At 38.8% G+C, this 22,023-nt stretch overlaps 3 protein-coding genes across 9 annotated transcripts; 2 read left to right on the forward strand and 1 right to left on the reverse strand.

Moving 5' to 3' along the window:
- Positions 1-791: 791 nt before the first annotated feature.
- On the forward strand, positions 792-5,103 carry LOC128360625 (potassium-transporting ATPase subunit beta-like). The gene is made up of 7 exons (XM_053321097.1): positions 792-1,185; positions 2,851-2,979; positions 3,064-3,177; positions 3,269-3,474; positions 3,596-3,658; positions 4,135-4,227; positions 4,847-5,103. Exons 1-7 carry the CDS (start codon positions 1,074-1,076, stop codon positions 5,003-5,005), a joined length of 876 nt encoding a protein of 291 aa, XP_053177072.1. The 5' UTR covers positions 792-1,073; the 3' UTR covers positions 5,006-5,103.
- A 1,129-nt stretch (positions 5,104-6,232) lies between these two features.
- On the reverse strand, positions 6,233-15,712 carry tmco3 (transmembrane and coiled-coil domains 3). 4 transcript variants are annotated; one of them, XM_053316820.1, is made up of 15 exons: positions 15,587-15,712; positions 14,325-14,458; positions 13,252-13,565; positions 12,747-12,914; positions 11,990-12,169; positions 11,573-11,773; positions 11,088-11,216; positions 10,766-10,858; positions 10,210-10,396; positions 9,699-9,816; positions 9,407-9,602; positions 9,092-9,242; positions 8,908-8,987; positions 8,681-8,830; positions 6,233-8,320 (listed from the first exon to the last, which is right to left on the reverse strand). In XM_053316820.1, exons 3-15 carry the CDS (start codon positions 13,507-13,509, stop codon positions 8,207-8,209), a joined length of 2,025 nt encoding a protein of 674 aa, XP_053172795.1. In that variant the 5' UTR covers positions 13,510-13,565; positions 14,325-14,458; positions 15,587-15,712; the 3' UTR covers positions 6,233-8,206. The 4 variants fall into 4 exon arrangements, with proteins under 4 accessions (XP_053172795.1, XP_053172791.1, XP_053172794.1 ...); XM_053316816.1 differs by having other exon boundaries at positions 9,407-9,605; XM_053316819.1 differs by lacking the exon at positions 15,587-15,712 and having other exon boundaries at positions 9,407-9,605; positions 14,360-14,820.
- Positions 15,713-15,725: 13 nt separating this feature from the next.
- dcun1d2b (DCN1, defective in cullin neddylation 1, domain containing 2b) lies at positions 15,726-21,687 on the forward strand. 4 transcript variants are annotated; one of them, XM_053316823.1, is made up of 7 exons: positions 15,726-15,834; positions 17,810-18,026; positions 18,135-18,303; positions 18,689-18,819; positions 18,917-18,999; positions 19,269-19,365; positions 19,611-21,687. In XM_053316823.1, exons 2-7 carry the CDS (start codon positions 17,852-17,854, stop codon positions 19,688-19,690), a joined length of 735 nt encoding a protein of 244 aa, XP_053172798.1. In that variant the 5' UTR covers positions 15,726-15,834; positions 17,810-17,851; the 3' UTR covers positions 19,691-21,687. The 4 variants fall into 4 exon arrangements, with proteins under 4 accessions (XP_053172798.1, XP_053172796.1, XP_053172797.1 ...); XM_053316821.1 differs by lacking the exon at positions 15,726-15,834 and adding an exon at positions 16,711-16,726; XM_053316822.1 differs by lacking the exon at positions 15,726-15,834 and adding an exon at positions 16,711-16,726 and having other exon boundaries at positions 19,269-19,323.
- Positions 21,688-22,023: the final 336 nt, after the last annotated feature.

The following is a 22,023-nucleotide window of genomic DNA, read 5'->3' on the forward strand; positions in this document are numbered from 1 at the left end:
TAACATGATATTACTCTACTTTTAGAATCAGTACAGTGGTTATCTCTTTGTTTTAGTAATGATTTTAAGATTATATTGTACATTTTTTGGTTCTTTGTGTTATAATTTCTTTGCTGGGCTGTACACAGCCCAGATGGATGTTCCTTTATCTAGATTTAAGACAAAGGGAGACTTTCAGGGCATCTCGGCTCTGAAATGACCAAATTATCAACATCCTGTAAAACACTTTTTAAATTAATTTTTATTCATTCACTTGTCAATAATTCTTAAGTCTCTCATACTTTAATTATGTTTTATATGCTGCACATTTTATTCTGTTTCACTGGTTTCTGCCCACTTGATTTTATTCCTGTGTCATTGCTCCTGTTGTTTTTGTTGTGTAATGCACTTTGTAACACTGGTGCTTTACAAATAAACTTATAACTATGACAACAAAAGATGTCATTAGAGATCTGTGATATCTAGCTGAAATCCAAGTGCTTTTATGCAGTTTCCTCAAATGATACTCTTTAAAACTGTGAACCTCTCACAGCCACAAACAGTGAAGCTCTTAAACTCACATCAGTACATGGCTGAAAACAGGCCTCTGCACCCAAAGTAGCTCAAGGGACCTGTTTCACTGTACCAGTTATTTACATTTGAGCAAGCCAATTTGAGCATGCAAAGTGTTATGTTTTGACTTTTATCATTCGAAACTAAACTGACGCTTTTATTTTTGATTCTTCCTGAAACCATTCTGGCTCTTCAAGGTGATCCTGAGTAAAGGACGCTGGGAGGACGTTTACCTGGTCCTACGTTGGCCCACCTCTGCATGCCTAATTTATCTTGGCCTTATAAATACTGAATCAGAGATAACACATTCACCACACTCTGGAGCGACATCCAAGGAGTGAGGTCTTGGTTTTTACTTGAAAAGGGTAATGAGATAGGGCTCAAGACATTAGCACAAGGGACAGGAGAGTGGAGAAACAAATATTATTCTTGATTTCTCGATTGAAGCGCAGGGTACAGGCGAATAAAGAAAAGAAAATTCCTGTCAGTGCTGCGGATCCCGGGAAGCAAACAGATTCAACATGGCCGCCTTGAAGGAGAAGAGGACTTGTGGGCAGCGTTGCGAAGACTTTGGCCACTTTGTGTGGAACTCAGAGAATGGAACACTTATGGGAAGAACACCAGAGAAATGGGGTAAGAATGAAAAAAAAAACAATCAATTAGCTTTCCTCTTTAATGTGAGAGATAAACCTATGGAATGTATCCTTAACCTGCCTGGTTAAGCTCATAATGATATATATTAATATTGAGATCATTCTGTCATTTCTGAGGCTGTGATGATGAAGGATGGCCATAAGTACTGTTCATCTTTGCCAGCAGAGTTTTATTTTGGGATGTGTTATCTCCATTCGACATTGAATCATTTTACGGTTTTGGGGACCAACACTTGCACAATGCAGGTAGCAGCTATTTGGCCTCTCATTTGCTTAACTCAAAATGGGAATTCAATTGGAATAAACACATCTGACAGTCTCAAAAAATAAATATTTGTCTTAAAACTACATTCACATGCCACATCAGTCCATATTTCTTCATTGGCCATGAAGGCCATTACTTCTTACCAATACTGATGTAAGTGATTGGGGACAATAGTCATCGTCCTCATTCTGTGCAAAAATTAATTCTAAAGATCAACCAAAGCTAATTTAAACTGTGTGTTACCATCCTTTACCAAAGCTAAGCAAGGAAACAAAATCCAGAAAGCAAAATGAAGAAATTTTATTCTGAAAAACTAAACAAAAAACACTTTAAATTTGTAAAATACCCACTTGATTATATTAACTCTGGCTGCAGAAGCCTCATATCAGCTTCAACTGAATGAAGAATGTGAAAGTTGTCATCCATCTCTTATACTAAGAGGGTGGATGTCTTAATGTCTTGTATGAACAGGAGGAACAATTACAGTGACCAATAACACTTTCAATGTACATAAAGAGTAGTGTATTAAGATAGACTTATCTGAACATATCCTCTCATCAGATCAGCAATCACACTGAATGGTGTGTCTGTTTTTATCCATCTATAACAAAGGTCAACCTTTAAAATATCAGATGAAATAATATTTGTCAAATATTATTACTCATATGTAACTTGAAACATGTTTAATAAAAACTATTACAAACCTTGACAGTGTCATCAAAATATTATTTTAAGTGTAATATAGGGCTTTAGTGGGCCATCATTCACCATCGTGGCTTTGTGAAATTATGCACCACATACAAGCAGCTGTGTGTGTGTGTGTGTGTGTGTGTGTGTGTGTGTTACTATGTTACTAGACACAAACACACACACGTGACCTCCATCGCACAGAAAGTACTCTTATACACCATTCTGTTTGACTTTTTCTGTCCTTTTAATTATCACCACAGCAAGGTGTATGCTTGCATGTGTACAGAGAGAGATAAATGTTATGATAAGCTTTGATAAAGCTTTGGTTTCTGGGGTTTGCAAGAGTCCCTCCTCTCAGTTTGATTTTACAATCAGATTAAATTGAGGGCACCTTGACCTCTGCCAATGTGAACATACATATTTGTAAACACACTCTCTGTGCCAAGAGTGTTTGTACATTCAGTTTAATAGCCTTCCTAGTATATATTGTAAATACAGGCGGCAAAGTTTAATATTTTTTTATCCCTTTTGCTCACTTTCTTTATTGTACTTTAATTTTAATGCTTATGTATCAAACGATCAACAAAAAGGATCAGGGTTGAAATGAGAAATAATAAAAAATAATAAATATTACAGTACCAGAGAGGCAAACCTGACTGTGTGTATTTATGTGTACCTCTCTCATTACAGTGTACATCAGCCTGTATTATGTGGCCTTCTATGTGGTGATGACAAGCCTCTTTTCTCTGGCCATCTGGGTGCTCATGTATACCCTGGATCCGTATGCTCCGGATTACCAAGACCGGCTAAAATCTCCGGGTAACACATCAACAAGGACTTATAACACCTAAATCAGACCTTGTGATGATTTTTAACCAGCTCTCTGTTTGCTTGTCTGTACAGGTGTAATGGTGTGGCCCGACAGTTATGTAGATGAGAAGATTGAAATCACCTACAACATATCGGACAAGAAATGCTGGATGGAGAAGACCAACATACTCCATACCTTCCTGAAGCGTCAGTATTTGCTCACTAGTGGAAAATGATCTAATGTTTAATGTGGCCAAACTTTAAAAAAGGATTTTCACTTTATGTTTCCCTCCTTCAGCGTACAATGACACCAAGCAGCATGAATGTAACTACCACAACTGCACGAAGGGAAAGTACTTCATCCAGAAGGACTTCCATGCCCCGCACCACACCAAGTGGGCGTGCCCCTTCACCCAAAGCATGCTGGGACCCTGCTCAGGACTTGACGACCCAACCTTCGGCTACAACAGCAGCATGCCTTGTATCATCATTAAGATGAACAGGGTCGGTGTGATTGATAAATATCCTTCTGAAAAATGGGAACTTGCAGTAAATGAAATGGTTAGGGTTAGGGTTACAGTAAATAACCAAGACTGACGGTACATTTTCTGTTTTATCTCTGCAGATCATTGGCTTTTTGCCTTCTAATCACACTGAGAGTCCTCCATATGTCAACTGCACCACACTGGTGAGTCACAATTGAATTTAACAGCATGCATCCAAGAAAATAAGTTTGTTAATTATTTTTAAAGTTGTACACCAGCAATTTCGTATTTCCCTTTCATTAAGTTGAGAGAGTCTGAGAGACACTTTTAAGAACCAATTATCAAAATTGATGAGGTAAAGGCTGACATATCCTGACTTTTAGACCCTTATATTGATTCGGCTCTGTAAACTCTCAATCCTACATTTCCCATAATGCAACTATATGGGGTATTTTCATAAGATCCACTCTTCCTGTTAAATGCTTACATCTTTGAAACTACAGGACATAGCAAGGGGTTTCTGTTAAAAATGTACCCCACAAACTTCATAAAGCGCCACTTGAGCCACAGAAGACATTATACAGATGTTTTCACAGGCAAATGAACTGATGTTTAAACCAGTGGAGGTGCCTCTTCCAAAAAAAAAGCCAAACTTCTGTGACTGTGTGTGTTTTTTCAGGATGGACATGACAGTGTGGCGAAAATGGAGTATTTCCCTAACAAAGGAGTTATGGATCTCTCTTACTTTCCGTATTACGGAAATCTGGCACAAGTAAGAAAAAAAAAACACACACACACACCCTGAGAAAGACCCTGCATACTACATCTATATGTCACTCATTTTGTCACTTCACTTATCAATCACTAATTGCAGATGTGTTTGTGAATAAGCACCACTAAAGCACATCATCAAACGTAATGATTGAGGCCTCAAGGCAGGTCTTTATTACCTGTTTTGTATTTTGGTGGGGCATCACAGTCACCAAAAGCATCACTTTGCAACCTGGAGTTCAGGAGTCAGGCAGGGGGGTCACACGATTAATCTGAGGGGTTGCAACTAGAAAAAAACATGTTTCTGCAAATGAAAAAACGTTTTTTTTTTACACAATCAAAATAAATGTTGGGAGTAGATAGTAGTTGATTATATAAAACTCCTTTCTCTCCCCACATTCCCTGTCTGTCCCTTGACTATATACACCATAAATAAAGACAAAAGCCCCCATAATATTAAAAACAACAATAAACACACAAACTACAAATTATTTAAAGGCCACATCTAATATTTACTTTTGAGTGTTTCCACTTATACATCACAGTAAGGATCAGATTAGTCAAATTCTGACATTAAAACTAATGTAAAGGTCTGCATTACCTCTTCTTCTTCTCTTCAGCCTACCTATGTCAACCCGTTGGTGGCTGTTCGGTTCTCCCTGGTTGGAGAGAGAAAGGCGAAGATCCAGTGCCGAGTGGTCGCTGACATGATCACCTTCGAACACTTCCATTTACCCTATGAGGGAAAAGTCACCTTCACTATTACACAACAGAAATGAGGAAAGCAGATAAAGGCAGACAACCCTGTAATCATCAAACAACTCAGTTTCAAAGGAGTAGGTGTCTACAGATCAATACTGACTATTTTTTATGTAACAGCTTTTTAACCACTTGTATTCAACTCAACCCACCATCACAGGCTCACTTGTAAATCTTTGTGCTGTGTGGTGCTTTTATTAATATGATTTGTCATGCTTTGTTGATTAAATTATATTTTGATCTGTATTGGGTTTTATCATAAAACATTTAATTTAACTGAATATTGAATATGATGTAACCTGGTATACTCTAACAAACTTTACCACTACCTGTATGCCTTCTCTTGTCTTCACATGTAAAAGTGTAAAAGAGACAGCCAACTACTATAAGTTGGATTTAATAAATAAAACTTTGCAAAATGCTTCCTAAGAAGGTCATAAATGAAGCTCATGTATCTAAAAAAACCTTTTTAAATAAAGATGTACTCCAGTTTCTGTTTGTTCCCATTATTTAACAAAGATTTATGGATTTTTTATTTTCACTTTGCATTAACGAAATGCAAAACTATTAAAAGTAGTACCTATCTATAATCTCTAAAAATCTATTCAAGTACACTCAGTAGTGTATCTGTAACTGGCTGCCGTAGACCTAAGACTAATAGGATGATGATGGTGGTGTTGAGATATCTGTTAAATCTGCTGACTGTAGTAGTTTGTAGTTTATCAGCTTATACAACACAGGTGTGCTCACATATGCACACATACACGCGTGTGTGAAGTGCCGTCCACAGCTGATCCACAGATGATTATTACATGGTTATTACACAGGATTTCTTTGACTTAGGGAACTTAAAAGCCAGGTGTTTCCTTGAAAAGGATTATTGTGCTGGCCGGGTGACAATTTTATCTGCTTCTCTGATTCTACTTTCTGCTTTTGTTTCTGTATGAAGCAAATATGAGGAGGGAAGGATAAGAAGCACGAGGAAAGGGTAAGACACTAAAATCATACTGTCAAGGGTCATGAGTAGAGACTGATTGTTTTAAGGGGTAATTATTGATTTTGGGGTCTAATATAATATAATAATGTGAATACTGAGGCAGAGTTTGGGAGACGTCGTGCAGATGAACAGCACATGTCTGTGTAATAATGGTCTTCTGTGTCAACAGCACCCTGCGGGTGAAACAGTATTGAGGGAGTTACATCTGGTCTCCCAAGAGAACATCCTGCATCACAAGAAAAAAATAAACACATAGTAAAACTGAGAAGTACTTGTTTCATTGCTTTTTAATAAATAAAATGATTTAATTAAATTATTTAAAAATACATTTACATTTGATCAGGACAACACTTCTTTGCAAGTGGAAGCTTCAGTCACGGCCACCAACACAAACATGTAAACTCAAATTCCTTTTCCTGTTAACATACTTCATAAAAATAATATGAAACATAAAATAACAAACAGCACTACACACATTTACATTGCACATTATGAAAGATTAGACAAGGACATTTACAGCACAAGATGCCACAGAGGTGCTCACTCGCAATGAGATTGCACTTTTGTAGTGCAGTGAGGAGCTGAGCAGGCACATCAGTTTGACATTCAACGGTAACTAGTGCAAGATTTACCTTCTTCTGTTAATGTAACATCAGCAGATTAAGTATTTTCTGTAGTTGTTGTCAGCTGCTACCTAACATAGTTTTCACTTATCTCCGTTCCTTTTTTTACTGATGTGCATTGTACTATAATTTTCTTAGATTTGACAAGAAATGAGCGCCTCCAGCAGTAACTAAATAAAGTTGTTTATAGTTTTAATTGTAGTTTTTATGGTAACACTAGGATGTGTCATCACAACAAAATTCACAGTATTACAATGATCAAAATAAACTATAAACATCATCTATTAAATACAGCTGATAGAAGGTTTGAACTTCAATCAGAGTCAGTCTACCACCTGCAACAAACTATATATCAGTATGGTACAGTAAATATCAGGAGAGAAGATGGAAGCTATTTTTATATCATATAAAGGCGCTTCCCTATTAAAAAAAACATGTATGTATACATAAAAATATAAACACTTTACTTGAAAAAAGAAACAATATATGGAGTTAAGTTAGACCCTCAGAGTTGGTCCATGTGACGAGGAAAAGATTCATTTGTGAGAAGTGCAGACAGAATGAGTGCCAACAGAAAACTAAATTATTTATATGTTGAGGAGCTGCAAATGGTAGAGATGGAAAATACATTTAACATTTTTTAGTTTTTCCTTTCCTTTATGCACACTTTTTAGTGTCAAAAGCATCAGAGCTGAAGGAGTGTTTTGTGCTTCTCCACTGAATTGTCAGACAGATGTGTTTCAAATCAAAGTATGCTTTAAAACTGGAGTGTGGGACTTTTGTCTCCCCCCTCTGGAATTGTAAGTAATTACATAAACACTGTTGACACTGTTGGTGCCTGCATACCAGTGACCCCACTCACCCACTATTAAGGGCAGAGGGGGAAAAACAGATAGAGTCATCAGATGAGATAATTATCTATTTGTAGCCTATTTCCTGGCACAGGAATGTGCTCTTTCAGCTCTTCTAGTGCAGGAAAGATTTTAAAACTCAGTGTACTGTGAAATACAGAGAAAACAATCTGGTAGTGATCAGTGCTTAATCAGCATTGTGTGAACTTGTTTGATGGACGGACAGTAACGGACGGTCATTTAAAAGGAAAACTCCCGCACTGCAGGTTTAAACTCACACTTTAAAGCCTTCAAGATTGTTGGGGCTGATTCATGTTGTGTTTAGACACAAATTTAACATGGTAGAATTTGTATCTATGTCCTTTCTACAGTGCATACAGACGTAAATGTAACAAAGTAACATGGATGGCCCTGGTTACAAAGGTAGTGTTTTCTCTGTGTGATAAATGTGCAGGGAATTATTTAAATTGTAGCTGTTGAAAAGATCAATTTACAGATGATACAGATACTGTGTTTCTCTTTCCCACCACTATTTCTTTCCCTCAATTAGTCAGTCAGTCCAGTAATTAATCAGAAATCCAGGTTTTGGTGTCTGTCAAAGCAAGAAGTAAAGGACGAACATTTGGTCCACACATGAAAAAGGCCATGTCACATTGTCGAGTGTGTTAACATACTGTAAGGGGCTTTTGTCTCCCTCTTGTCATGTTGCTGAGATTACTTGGTAACATTTTGGCCCTGAAACCAGTCTGGTCATGTGACAGTTTTGCGTTCGGACCGGGGAACCCATTTGTGTGTGGTAACTCTCCACAACACTGGTGCCAGCAGCAAACTGAGAGTGGTGACACTGAGAACCAGCAGGTACACCTGAGCACAGAGAGACAGGTAAAAAAAATAGACATATAATTATTATTAAACAAACATTATAATTCATCAGTACTGTGGAATATATTTGTTATTTGGCATAGATGTTCCTGTGTACTGATGGAATAATATTTTATAAAATAAAAAATAACCATGATAAAGTTTAGAAGTATACTTTTAGACATTTATTCTTTTCTGAAACTGTGGCCAAAAAGCTAACACATGCTCTCATTTGAATATGTTTTTCCTAAAATTCTATAATTATTATTACACTATATTTGAATTATTTGAGCTCAAAAGAGGCTCAAAATACTCTGTCTGTAGAATAAACTATCAACTCTCATATAACCAGTCTGCACTGACCTCTCTGGAGATTATGCCAGCCCGACGCGCACGGCTGCCCAGGACAAAGGAGAACTCGCTGACCTGCGCCAGACCAGCCGAGACAATCCACCGAATGTGTCGAGAGCTCGGAGGTAAGATCGCTGACAGCACCAGAACAGCCATCACGAACTGGGAGGGGAAAAAAATGGAGTATGTAGAAAACAGGAGAAGGAGAAAAGGAAGCAAAAAAGAGAGGATGGCTGTACCTTCATAATGACGAGTGTGAGTGTTAAGACCAGAAGGATGGTGAGTTCATACAGCACGAACGTAGGGAACACGTGGAGACCTGCAGCATCACAAAAACACACACAATATGTTTCTGTAAGTCTCACTTTACATCACACCAAAGTGCAGCGAATACGTGTCATCAATTGTGATGCCGGATCTGACCGATAGAGGCGAAGAAGATGATGGCGAGGAAATCTCTGATGGGCTCGATGCATCCCATGACCTCTGTGGTGACCATGTGACCCTGGGTGGACAGCAAAGCTCCAGCTAGGAAACAGCCAAGCTCCATAGAAACGTCCAGAAACTCTGTTATCTTGAAAATCAGTAAGCACAGCACAGCAAAAATCAACACAAATTCCTCACAGGATGTTAGATGATGCTATACTGAAGGACAAATAGTAGATATTTGTAGAGAAACAGAATACAATGGGTATAGAAAAAATAAAAAGAATACAATATTAAAAGCTGAATGCATACCGACAGCATGAAAAAGACAAACGCTGCCATCCCCAGTACCAGGATCTCCTTGTTTCCTTTGCTCTCAGCGTGCAGTTTCTTGTAATAGGGGCTGATCACAAATGATTTGAGTAGCGCGCACAGCAGCAACACAGCAGCCAGAGATACCAGGACCTGAGCCAGGAGATACAGCACGCGGAGACTTCCAAACAGGAAGCTGCTGTACACAGAGGGAACTACAGGTTTACAATGCTGTGTGTGCAATATTTAGAAGAGGAGGAAATGAAGCGAGGACACGTGAGAGCTAACTGACCTGTCCAAGTCTCCGCTCTGCGCCTGGATCAGAGTGGGCATGACCGCAATGAAGAGGCCGAGCTGAACGTCCTGCATCACCAACATCCCGAGGAGAACGCTGCTGTAGTCCATTTCACCTGTCACACACATAGATACACAGAGTCATGCCACTGACAACTGTGTAAAGCTAATACTTAATATAAAATAGTGCTTCTAATATATGAAATTATGTGTGGTGCAGCATTTGATTTCCCTAAAATAAAAATTGAAACTCCCCCCCCTAGCCATGCAGATAATTTTGGTTTTATTTACCTAATCTGTCTGAATATATTTTTTATCTTCAGTTTCTGATTGTTTAGTGCTTCTTTGAGTATATGTTATGCTGGAGGTGTGAATGGGAAACACCACTGACATACATTGTTCTTTTAATGTGAAACACACAACCTGTTTCAGTGATTCTATGATATACACTATAGTAACACTATGATATACATTTATGTTCATTTATGTACACAGGCAGACACACCAACCTTCCTTATCCCCTCTGCTCCCCCCTGCTAAAAAGCGGGACACTAATGGAGTACTGGACAGGGAGAGACAGGTGGAGATGAAGACAGTCTGGGTGGGTCGGATACGCAGGACTTGTCCCCATAGCAAACCGCCGCCAATCATGAGCAGACTCAGGTAGCACGAACCCTGAACTGACGTCTTCCACACCTATAGACACACACAGTTTCTACACGCTTGAATATACTTTAAGGAAGTGATGTGATGCTGAGATGATACATTAAAGCAAGTAATGATTACTATGTCAAATCAGCTTTATTTAATAGTGTGAAAAATGTATGGAACAATACGATTGCTGATTAAAGAAAGAAATAAACAAAAAGCAGGAATAGTAAGTTCAAGATAAAATGTTTCATGTTTCTAAAACAAAAGTGAGTCGAAACAGCTTAAATCACAACATAGCTGAAATTTAAATTAGCTTTCAATTTAACATTTTTAAAATGAATACAAATGACAATACTTTCACCAATTTTACAGATGATTACTGTTTATTAGTCACTTATCTTGAGTCCTGTTTACCTTTCGAAGGCGCTCAGGTGAGAACTCCAATCCCACCACAAAGAGGGTGAAGAACACACCCAACTCCCCCAGAGTCTCCACCTGGACCATAGACTGCAACACACAGAGTCAGAGACTGACATGAACAATCAGCACAAAGAGTAAACTAAAAGTGGTACAGTCCTTTAAGTCTGAGCTGCCACACACACATTCACATACACACACACACACACACACACACACACACACATACACACACATACACACACATACACACACATACACACACACACACACACACACACACACACACACACACACACACACACACACACACACACACCTTGATGCTGTTGAGGCCAGAAGGACCAAGCAGGACCCCACAGATGATGTATCCAAACATGGGAGGAAGACCCACCAGAGTGCAAATCCAACCACAGGGCAGAGACAGCATGACCACTGACACCAAATCCTGCACATACATATCACAAAAAAGCATTCAATTTAAAGAGTTAAAGTTATAATCCTAAAAAGAGCAGAGAGAGACAGATTTAGCACTGCACACCTATAACAGTGTTGGACTCACAATTAACATTTTTTCACATGTATACAGTAATTTTCTCTGAAAGACTTCTTTATTAAAACAACTCATCAACAAGGACTGAAATTTTAAGGATTACAACTTTAAAAAATATCAACATTTAAAACCCAACTCTAAGCCTTAAGATTCAACCAAATGAATACAGAAGAGTGATTGGATTTGGAATTTTTACATCTTATCTTGCTTTGAAAAAACTGGATCATAATTGGGAATGGAGAATAACCCACCTTGATGAAATGATGGTCTGCTCTTGGCATTGTGGAATCTCGTGGTTTAGTGAGGACATACTGGTTGTTCAGCGAGTCAATGAGCATGCTCAGTCCCAGGTCATCTTCCACTTCCTTCTGCTTGGACTTGTTCTTCCTCTTCCCTCCGTTCTCATCGTCATCCTCCACTCTCAGCACTGCCTCCACATTCACTCCTTTCATCTACACAGAAAACCAGAGTATGGGAGGAGACACAGTTAGATGCTTTGTTGAAGAAGCATGTATGTCTCCAAACTCCATCTTGTAATGCCCTACACCAATTTACTAACTTGTTTTCCAGTCAATAGTCAGGAAAAATTAGATCTTTAAGGAAAGTGTCTGAATAACACTGCATTGAGTAACTTCAGTCAAACTCAGTGAATGTTGTTCTTTTCTGACCTGTTTGTTGTTGTCGAAGGCGTGCTCCTCGATCTCCTCTTCCAGCCGGTCTGCTGCCTTCCGGACATCCTCCAGGATCTCATCCAGCATGGACAGAGTTTTGTTCTGGGCTAGTGCGCTCTTAACAGCCTCCTGCTGGTGCTTCTCAGCAGCCACCAGCTCCACATACTCCTGCTCCTCCTGAAGCACGAGAGTCAGACAGAAGTGTACAAGGCAAAGACAAGGATGTACAAACATGTTAAGAGACACACACGTTTCTCCAATACAGAGTGGTATTTTATTGTCTATAATGAAATGTTAATATTTTGATAGAGATATTCTGAGCTGGTAGGTAAAAAAACAACCAAAACATTAAAATCCATTTATAATTTATTTAAAGTTGTGTATTAATGTTATTGTAAACTATGTATTCAGATATCAACATATATCATGATTTGACAAATAATCGTGTTTCACTGCTTTATATTACTTGTAAAAACAAAAAAAAATAGTTAAGTTTTAATGAAATTTTCCATGGAATCATTCATGTGGAATAGAGAATATTTCAGTTTCCAATTTCAAAGATTTCTGGATGATAATTCTGTATCATTGTTGACACTGTAACATAACAACATTTTTTGTATAACATGAAAAAAGTTATTGATGGATCACTATGCTTCAACCTTTCACCTTTTGTCACTGAATCTGACTCAGCATGTATTTGTCCCCTTTCCCCCTGCCCTCTGATGTAGTATCCATGAAACACTGCAGACCATACCTTTATGGCTGCCTCTCTGAGGGCCTCTAGCCTCTGTCTGCTGCTCTCCTTCATGTTGACCACATCCTTGTAGTCTCCCTGCAGCGCTCTCTGCAGGCTGTGCACTGCCTGGAACACCAAGTGCTCGCTCTCATTCAGCTCCTTCTGAAAAACCTCCAGGGTGTGAACCTGAAGGCAGACAGGAAGACATTAGTCATCCATAAAGCTGTGAAACTTGGGACATCCTCTTTTACTGAAGCCTGTGTACTTTCTTCTTCATTTTGAAACACATTAGAAATAGATCCAGACTAAAGGTTATGTCTGAGTGTGGGGAACCTTATTGTGCTGACAGAATATTGTAAATTCAATATACAGACACACTAAGACACTCCCATCAAGAGTTGGGTGCCTTATGTCTCACACATCAGCTAAGTGACCAGATCTAATATATAGCAAAAAAGTTACAAACAAATCATTGAATTGTGATCCAAGTCAAGAGTCATTGCTCCGCCTGTTATTTATGTACCTGGAAGTGCCTCTCTGGATCTGAAAGTGCTCTGTCTCGTCCAACAGCATCAGCAGCGGCTGCCAGTTTCTTGACAACCACATTCTTTTGACGCAGGAGGCCCACCAGCCGCTTGCAATTGCCTGCCACCCAGCTGTGGCCGTGTGTGGCCCCCTTACTCCGATAAAGTTTGATGGCATGCTGTGCCACCTGGTCCTTCTGCAGCACAGCAAGTGCCCCTGCCAGGCCAAGGCACAGCAGCCAACATACAACCTGCATCCAAAACTCTGCTTCTGTCCTCACTAGAGTGTGGGGATGGAGAGACAGAAAGAGGCCTGTAAAAGAGAAGGGGGGGGGGGGGGGGGATTATAGCAGGTAGTGTATCTTTTTGACAAAGATTAGCAGAGAAAAAAATGACGTAAAGATGCAAATTCTACTGTATACATGGACTGAAAAAGTTTAGTGAAAGAGGAACTAAGTGAAGATGTCAGGAGAGGTAAAAAGAATAAGTCTGGTGATATTTTACATTTTTATTTATGTATTTTATATTATATTATTTTATATAAATAATATAATCATGAAGAGACCAAAACCAACAATTAACTGATCTAACTAACAGGAATGATGCTAATTATGTTGTCCAAAAACGTTTTAGACATCAATAAGTCACATGGTTGTACAGTTAAATAATTATAATGAACATGGACAAGAAGTACTAAAAGATAGATGAACCTATTGTTGTACTAGAGAATGGTTAATCTTTGAGTAGGGTGTGGTAGGGTTCAACAGCTTAAACAACAGCTGTGTACACACCTGTGCCATACTACTTACTGCTTTGAGTGACTAATAGTACCTTGTAGAGCTAAGTGTAGTGTTAAGTATACTTGACTGAGCATGTCAAGTACTGTATGAATTCCAGCAATGCCTGTTATTCTGCCTACAACTAACATGACGTTACATTTCTATTTACAATTTGAATACAATTTTTGAAAATGCTTGACAGTCAGCAGTTTGCCCTCCCACATCACGTGCTTGCTTACACATGATCTTTTACCACACCAGCATAATGACTGAATGATCCAGCTGCTCCGCACCTTTGTGAGCATGAGTCAAGCCAAATGATGTTTACTTTCCAAACTCCTCCTCTGTCCTTCTTCCAATGACTGGACTGCAGCCACCCAGCTACTGTTGGTGGAAATCAATGGCGCCACTGTTCAGAGCTTGGCTCCTGTAAAGATCATCCACACACATATACAGACACACACAGAAATGTCCTCAATCTCTTAAATTTTGAGGAGTATTAATACATGCCATAACCCTAACCCTTGATGAACAATTTTGAAATGGAGTGCAAATACAATTTTAGCAATTGCACAACTAAAACTCTGTAATTCAAACGTTACTCCATCCACTTAATTAGTTTATCTCACCTATGACAGCCTGCTCATTAGCCATTAGAAGTATTCATACAATCTACTCCAGTAAAAGTAGCAATACCAAACTTTAAAAATACTCCATTACAGGTAAAAGTCTTGCAATCAAACTTTAACTTATTACCCACAAAATAACATTACTCATTATACAGAATGGCTGCTATCATCATAAGTGTTACTTTAATGCTGTAGTCAATTTAATTGGAGCTCATTTTAACTTCAACGTAAGATAAGATAAGATAAGATAAGATAAGATAAGATACTCCTTTATTAGTCCCATGATGGGGAAGTTTACATTATTGCAACAGCAAAGTGGACAGACCATCAATTCAAAAGAATAAAGAACAATAAATAATAAGTACAAAAGCAATAAAAACAATAGTAAAAAAAAGTAAAAAAATATAATGAAATAATTGTAAAACTCTGTAATGTTGTGTGGTTTAATCTTTAACAATGCATATGTTTTTAAGCTGACATGTTCAGTATATAAAAGCATATATAAGCTAATGAGTAACTAGTAACCATAGTAGTTGATGTAGTTAAGTAAAAAGAGCAATAGTAGAGCAGAAGTAGCTTACAATGGAAATACGTATGTATAGCCTACTAAATGTACTTAGTTGCTTTCCACCACTGCTCTACATCTAGCTTTTGTGAATGGCTGTCATTAATAATAATAATCTAATTACCTATCTAAAAATCAGAGGGCTGCTGTACACTGTCAATTAATACCAAACATGTAGATATACTGTAAGTCATACAATAAACATTTAAGAAACCAGTTGCCTGCAAATCATACAAAGCTGCACACACACCAAGAACAGGGTGAAATCATTCATTTGATCAACATCCCAAACACAGTGTGACTCATTTCACTTCATCAATGTAAGCTGATAAATAGAGAAAGAAAGGCTTTTTACAGCTACCTGCGAAATATGATCACTTCTCCTGGCTCTCGACTCCACTCCACGACTGAAGAAGAAGAAGAAGAAGAAGGGAACAATCATGCTGTTGTACCGACACCCCTCCTCCCTTTGCCACATAGCTGAAGCCAGCGTCGATGCAGGCGTTTACAGATTTACTTGGCGACCAACTTCATGTTTACTCCGACCTGCAGATCGTCTGGAAACATTGTTGCTACTAACGAAGGCGAGGCCAGCGTTTCTTCATTCAGGTACCGTACCACATTTTCCTGTTTGATGAATGATAATAATGACGCTTTAAATTTCAATTTGTTGTTGTTTTAATTTAGGTATAAAAAAAGTTCAACCTGTTTTTCTAACAGCTTGCAATTCCTCCAGAGCTGTCAGACCAGCTCCAGCCAGCTGAGTCCACACTCACTCACCATGACACCAGAGAAGCTAACACAAACCTTTATAACACATAGTTAGCAACTTTTTTGGGGAGGGGGTGAGGAAACATTTCATGGAGATTTGTGGAAATTAAACGTCAAAACAAACCGCAGCAGAAATAAAACAAGCACTGCGTTGTTTTTCTATAAATATAATCAGGTCGCTGTAACTTTGATCCATCTCAACATTACTTCCGAAACATCTTTATCTGCTTTGATATGGGAGTTGTAGTTTTCACATGTTTTTGTTTTTCCAGCCCGACAGTCAGTACACCCAACTTACATCGGCTATATTAAGCCACATTTTAGTTTGACACGTCTTAACAGTTGCTTGACATTATATAATATTATTTAAAAGCGACAACGTAACTTAAATAATAGCTTTAATAGCTTTACTCGAAACGTATCCTTATCATATGGTGGCATCATGGGTTTTCTTAAGTTGTACCATTTATTTAATTAATTGAATCTTAGTAGTCATCAATTTAATAACCCGTAAGTAAATAGTTTGCTGAAACGGTTGTCTGTGAACACTCACATAATTAGATTAACCTTAAACTAAAGATATCCAAATGACAGGGCCTGTTGACTAACACTTATTTATAAACTACAACTCCCATGAACGCAACGCCCTCACAGTAGCGCAGTTCTTCTCACGCATGCGCAACAGGGGTAATTGGATATCAAGTTGGCCAAAACAGCGGGTGATAAAATGGTAGGTAACATTTGAAAACGAGAAACCAGGACAATTGTTTAGACCCCGTTCAACAAGTTGCAAATACCGATAATGGCTGTGATGTATGTTACCGGGGACACACCGACACGGGGGGAGCGGGGTGTCCTCAGCCAAGTGTCGCATTGTCAGGCTGATGTGTGTCGGGAATATGAGGGAAATGGAAGGTCAGTTGTTGGTGTATTTGGAGATCCGACACACACGCACTTGCGGCACGTATATATACCCTCTTCCCTTTTTGGTAGCTCGACTGCCTGTGCTGCTGCCCCCCGGGTCAGGAGAGAGCCTGCAGAATTAAAACGCCCCTTCCCCAGGAAAAAAAAAAACTGGGTCGCCAAACAAACACTGGCCCTGTCACGGTGAATTTGCTGTTTGATCATCGGGTGGGTCAGGTCTGCAGCTCTGCAAAGACGTGCAATCGATGACCTTCGAGGTTGAATTAACACGGCGAGGTATTTTTCAATTTTTTGTATTTTATTTTGTGCGGTGGTGCATTTGAAATGATAATGCTGTCATTGCCTTTCATTGCACTTGCACTGTGACGGATGCACGCACGGTATGAGTCTTTTCATTTTTTAACTGTGTGCACACCCGTCCCACCAACTTTAAGTATTGAAGTGCACACAGATTAATCACAGCAACACGTTTCCAGTCCGGTTTCCAATTTAAACCCATGTTTTAATGGAAATAAAACATTTTGCACTTTCTTATCAAATGTTTAAAAAAGTTTAGTGTGTTTTGTTCAAGTGTGGCCTCAACATCACATGCATTTATTTGCTTTTACACAAAGCTGGAGTAACAGCCAGGAAATGTGGGCACCTGTCCTAATTAGTTTGGTATTAAGCATCTCTAAAGCATAATAAAACCTGAAATGATGAGGGCCAAAAGATGGCTTCTGTATTTTCACACAACGTTGACATCCTGTTTTGTCAAGGGACCCTGTGTCAAACTATTTCTGGGAAAATGGGTGAGGGAGAGGCAGAATTGGGCCCCCAGTTAATTTCCCCTCTCTGACTCCACCCTGTATTTACCTGTGCTTTAAAAAAAAAAAAACTTGTCTTACAGCACAAGTTGAAGTCATCGCAGAAGGACAAGGTTCGGCAGTTCATGTCCTTCACGCAGGCGGGGGAGAGGACGGCCGTGTACTGCCTGACACAGAATGACTGGAAATTAGAAGTCGCAACAGACAACTACTTCCAAAATCCAGACCTCTACTACAAAGAATCCATGAAAACCTCCGTAGACCGCAAGAAGCTGGAACAGCTCTACAACCGATACAAAGGCAAGCGTTAGGGATCAACTACCAATCTGCCTTTTAAGGCTCATACTTATCAGGACTGTCTGCTTGTGTTGTTGCTTACTCACTTTTCTCTGCTGTCTTTTTATGCAGACCCTCAGGATGAGAACAAGATAGGAATTGATGGGATCCAACAGTTCTGTGATGACCTGACCTTGGACCCGGCTAGTATGAGCATACTGGTGGTAGCGTGGAAGTTCAGAGCAGCCACGCAGTGCGAGTTCAGCAGGAAAGAGTTCCTGGATGGCATGGCAGAACTAGGGTCAGCAATATGCTTGAGTTATGTAGTGTACAAATGCCACACTAATGTTTGACATTAAATACATGGTTCATTCAAATGTAACACAAAGATATACAGTATTAATTAAAGATCATTTAAAGATAATATATTATTAACTAACAGATAGATAAGATAAGATATTATTAATGTGTTTTTAAATAAGGTTGTATAAGTTCTTTGTAGGAATAGTTTGTGTTATGAGTGAAACATATTGAATATCAAACAGAATTGAATAAATGTTATTTATAAACTGAACTTGTTGATCAAAATCCTCTAATTTAGACTTTAATGGCTGTTTTACAAGTGCTGTTCATAGAATTTGGGAAGTTTGATGATGTTGTCTGACTATCCTCAATGTCTCCCCTAGCTGTGACAGTCCTGAGAAACTTAAGGCGATCCTTCCCAGACTAGAGCAGGAGCTGAAAGACACGGGGAAGTTCAAAGACTTCTACCAGTTCACCTTCAATTTTGCCAAGAATCCCGGGCAGAAAGGCTTAGGTAAGTAACTCTAAGAATGAAACATGTAGTACAAGTAGAGCTCATCACTTTGAGTTTTTACAGATGAAGAAAAATCATATTCTTCATTTGGTCCTAGATTTGGAGATGGCTGTGGCTTACTGGAACCTAGTTCTCACAGGTCGCTTTAAGTTTTTGGATCTCTGGAACCGCTTCCTGCTGGTGAGTGTAGAAAGTTTTTGTTACACCTGTTTACACCCATTTTTTTGTGTGTGTCAGCATATTTTGTCCATCTCACTTACATGTGTGGAGTAGTAAAATGATTAGAATTATAAACTATTAGTCCACACAACACTTTTCTGACACAGTTTCAACAATTAAATGCAACAACAAATATTGTATTAAATCTAGTTCTGTTGTATTACATAGATGTTTAATGTCCTGGTCATTCTGTTCAACTCACTGTATTCTTGTTACTGTGCTCCATTCAGGAACATCACAAAAGGTCAATCCCTAAGGACACATGGAACCTCCTTCTGGACTTTGGTAATATGATTGCAGACGACATGTCAAATTATGATGAAGAAGGTGAGCTTATTAAAGCCATCAGGATAAATGCAATCCATGACACAGTCCAAGAGTATACAGTTCAGTGATTTATTTAAATGTTGAGAGCACTTGAACACTCTGTGGTCAAATTAAAATGCATGCGGATAATCCAGTATAACCTTTATTAACTGATAACAAAATATCTTGACTGTGATACATGCAATTAGAGTAAGGTCTTCCTGCTTTTTAAGGTGATTTTGTAAACGTGTTTATTATCTCCTCAGGGGCGTGGCCTGTCCTAATAGATGACTTTGTGGAGTTTGCCCGGCCTATCGTGACAGGAAGCAAGCGCAACATGACATAGTGTTTGTCCCAGCTTCATGTAGCGAATGGAGTTTTTGTTTCTCCCACTTTTCTTTTTCTGAATGAGGATTTTTTTTATACAAATGAGCCAAAAAGAGACTTTCTCCCAATAAGCCTGTCTGCAGCTTGTCATCCAGAATGTTCTTCCAACTGCATCCAATGCCTTGGTTGGGAGTGACCTGGAAAACTGGGCAGAGATTTCTTTTTTTTGTTGACTGCAAGTGAACCCGGCAAGAACAGACTTTTGGATCGCAATATCAAAATGGTGGTTACCCCTGATTCTTGTCACTTAGGGGCAAATAACCATTCGGTGTGGCTTTGAACTGCTGCTGTGGACATGGCTCACTAACCTGCACCCTTGGCACAAAGAGGAGGGACAGTAAGAGTCAGCACACACAGAGGATTAAGTTATAGATGCAGTAGGATGCAGCCTCTTGCCTTGAATGGAACAGTATGTTTAAACCTGCATGTTTCTGTCTGCTAGTGTGAAGCAGTGCCATGGACGTTTAGGAGGAAAAATATAATCGTGATAATTTTCACTGAGACTGCGAATGTGTCGCTCTCTAACAATCACACTGAGAGCAGAGGAAAAGGTGTGCTTGGTTGTCATTGTGTGTGTGTGGGTGGGTGGGTGTGTGTGTGTTTGTTTGTTTGTTTTGAGGGGTTAAACGTTTAGCCTCTTTTACAATACAAAGCTAAATATTTTAATTTGGTTTTATTACAATGTGAATTTATGACATTCTGATTCACCTTTAATGAGTGACAATGAAAAGTTCAGATCAGAGTTTTGTACTCAGACTGAGAATTGGACAGAGCAGCATGCTTTCTGAGCTCAGCACCAGCACTACTGTTACAGTAAAGTACTGTAATCATAGGAATAAGAATATATACTATTTTAGAAGAACGGAAATGTATAACTGAGAAAACAGGTAATTACATTTATAATCATAATTAGTACCTGAATCATATAGGATCCTCACTTTACAAATGCTACCACGTTTTATTTTTGGTTGACTTTAGTTTTGCAGTGTGTAAACTGCTGTACACAAAGAGAAAACTGACTGTTTTGTTATTATCCAGGTGATGATGACTTGCCAACTCTACAGACTGCACTGATATACACTTTTTCTGTTGTAGGTCTTTTTTTTCAGACAGAAAGAAAAAGAGCACCCACATCTTATTTGATAGTATTTTAGGAGTTTGTTTACACAGTTTGAGGTTTTAGTTTGATGCTTTTCATGGATTAGTTACTGCTGTGCAATGGTGGCATGGGAAAACACCATTGAACTGTTACACAGAGGAGCCGGTCACACTCACTGAGTACTGCTTGTGCTGCCATCTAGGGATGGATATGCAATACAACACCTACCGATGTACAATCCAACACAACATCACAGCTGGAAGTAGTCAAAAGTACAGCAGACCACATATGACAAAATCCAGCTGTGATGATAGAGGTCAGTTTCTTCCTTGAGCATAGCTATGAACCCTTAACAACCCTGTTTATGCTTAGTGCATCCCTCTAAAGAGTGTGACAGAAAATGGAGCTCAGGTACAAGTCATCTTCTACCAGTCACCTTTATCATCAGGCAGCTTACTGCAGTCATGTCAGTATTTTCCATGTTTTCTGGTCTAAATTGCGGCCAGTGAGGCTGATCTTGCCCTGCCAACAGATGCCATGTGTTGAAATAAGGATGGCTTATTTCCCTGCACTAAATTGCTCTGCCCTGTCAACAGCTAACTATGGGGGAAATAATTGCCTTTTATTTTCAATAGTTTGACAAACTTGAGTTTAAGTTCTCATATTTATGTCTGTGTGAGTCAGTCTTAAACTAAAGTGGTGTGCATGAATGTTGTATTTTAAGAGGTTGAGTCAAATCAGGCGTAATTAATTCATTTACAGTATGCCTTCAGTCCCAGATTGAAGGCTAAATTAGGTTCATCATGACTTAAAACACTGTAGGATGTAGCTTGTTCATCTTTTAAACTAAACAGAAAGTGTGTTATGTTTTTGTTCACTGACATACGCCATATTAAGTGTTTTTGACAGTACCGTGTTGTATGTGCATAATCTTATGTTACATCACAAGCTTGTTCACACACTTATCATGGATCAACACAGATGATCTGAAGTCATTTTTCATTTGATTGTTGTTGACTTCATGACTTGAAACTGTCTGTGGCCCCCCGGAGCAGGAACGTGTGACATCCTTCAGTTCGTTAGAGTGGTACATTTGGTACATTTTTATTTGTTGAATGTGTGATCAACTGTTTGTGGTCATGTACATCATTCTATCAAAACAGTATTATTTTTCCTGGAGAGGAAACAGGTGT

The sequence above is a fragment of the Scomber japonicus genome, chromosome 1 (genome assembly GCF_027409825.1).
Source record: "Scomber japonicus isolate fScoJap1 chromosome 1, fScoJap1.pri, whole genome shotgun sequence".
Lineage (NCBI taxonomy): Eukaryota > Metazoa > Chordata > Actinopteri > Scombriformes > Scombridae > Scomber > Scomber japonicus.

What these genes read in the sequence shown, in the direction of transcription:
- LOC128360625 (XM_053321097.1), top strand. Translation starts at nt 1,074, where the DNA reads ATGGCCGCCTTGAAGGAGAAGAGGACTTGTGGGCAGCGTTGCGAAGAC. An exon ending in AAGAACACCAGAGAAATGGG is followed by an intron (nt 1,186 to 2,850) that starts GTAAGAATGAAA and finishes CTCTCATTACAG; the next exon opens with TGTACATCAGCCTGTATTAT. An exon ending in ACTCCATACCTTCCTGAAGC is followed by an intron (nt 3,178 to 3,268) that starts GTCAGTATTTGC and finishes TCCCTCCTTCAG; the next exon opens with CGTACAATGACACCAAGCAG.
- tmco3 (XM_053316816.1), bottom strand. Translation starts at nt 13,509, where the DNA reads ATGCAGGTTGTATGTTGGCTGCTGTGCCTTGGCCTGGCAGGGGCACTT. An exon ending in CACCTGAGCGCCTTCGAAAG is followed by an intron (nt 10,397 to 10,765) that starts GTAAACAGGACT and finishes GTGTGTCTATAG; the next exon opens with GTGTGGAAGACGTCAGTTCA. An exon ending in CATCTTCTTCGCCTCTATCG is followed by an intron (nt 8,988 to 9,091) that starts GTCAGATCCGGC and finishes GTGATGCTGCAG; the next exon opens with GTCTCCACGTGTTCCCTACG.
- dcun1d2b (XM_053316821.1), top strand. An exon ending in GATGGCATGGCAGAACTAGG is followed by an intron (nt 18,304 to 18,688) that starts GTCAGCAATATG and finishes TGTCTCCCCTAG; the next exon opens with CTGTGACAGTCCTGAGAAAC. An exon ending in TCTGGAACCGCTTCCTGCTG is followed by an intron (nt 19,000 to 19,268) that starts GTGAGTGTAGAA and finishes TGCTCCATTCAG; the next exon opens with GAACATCACAAAAGGTCAAT.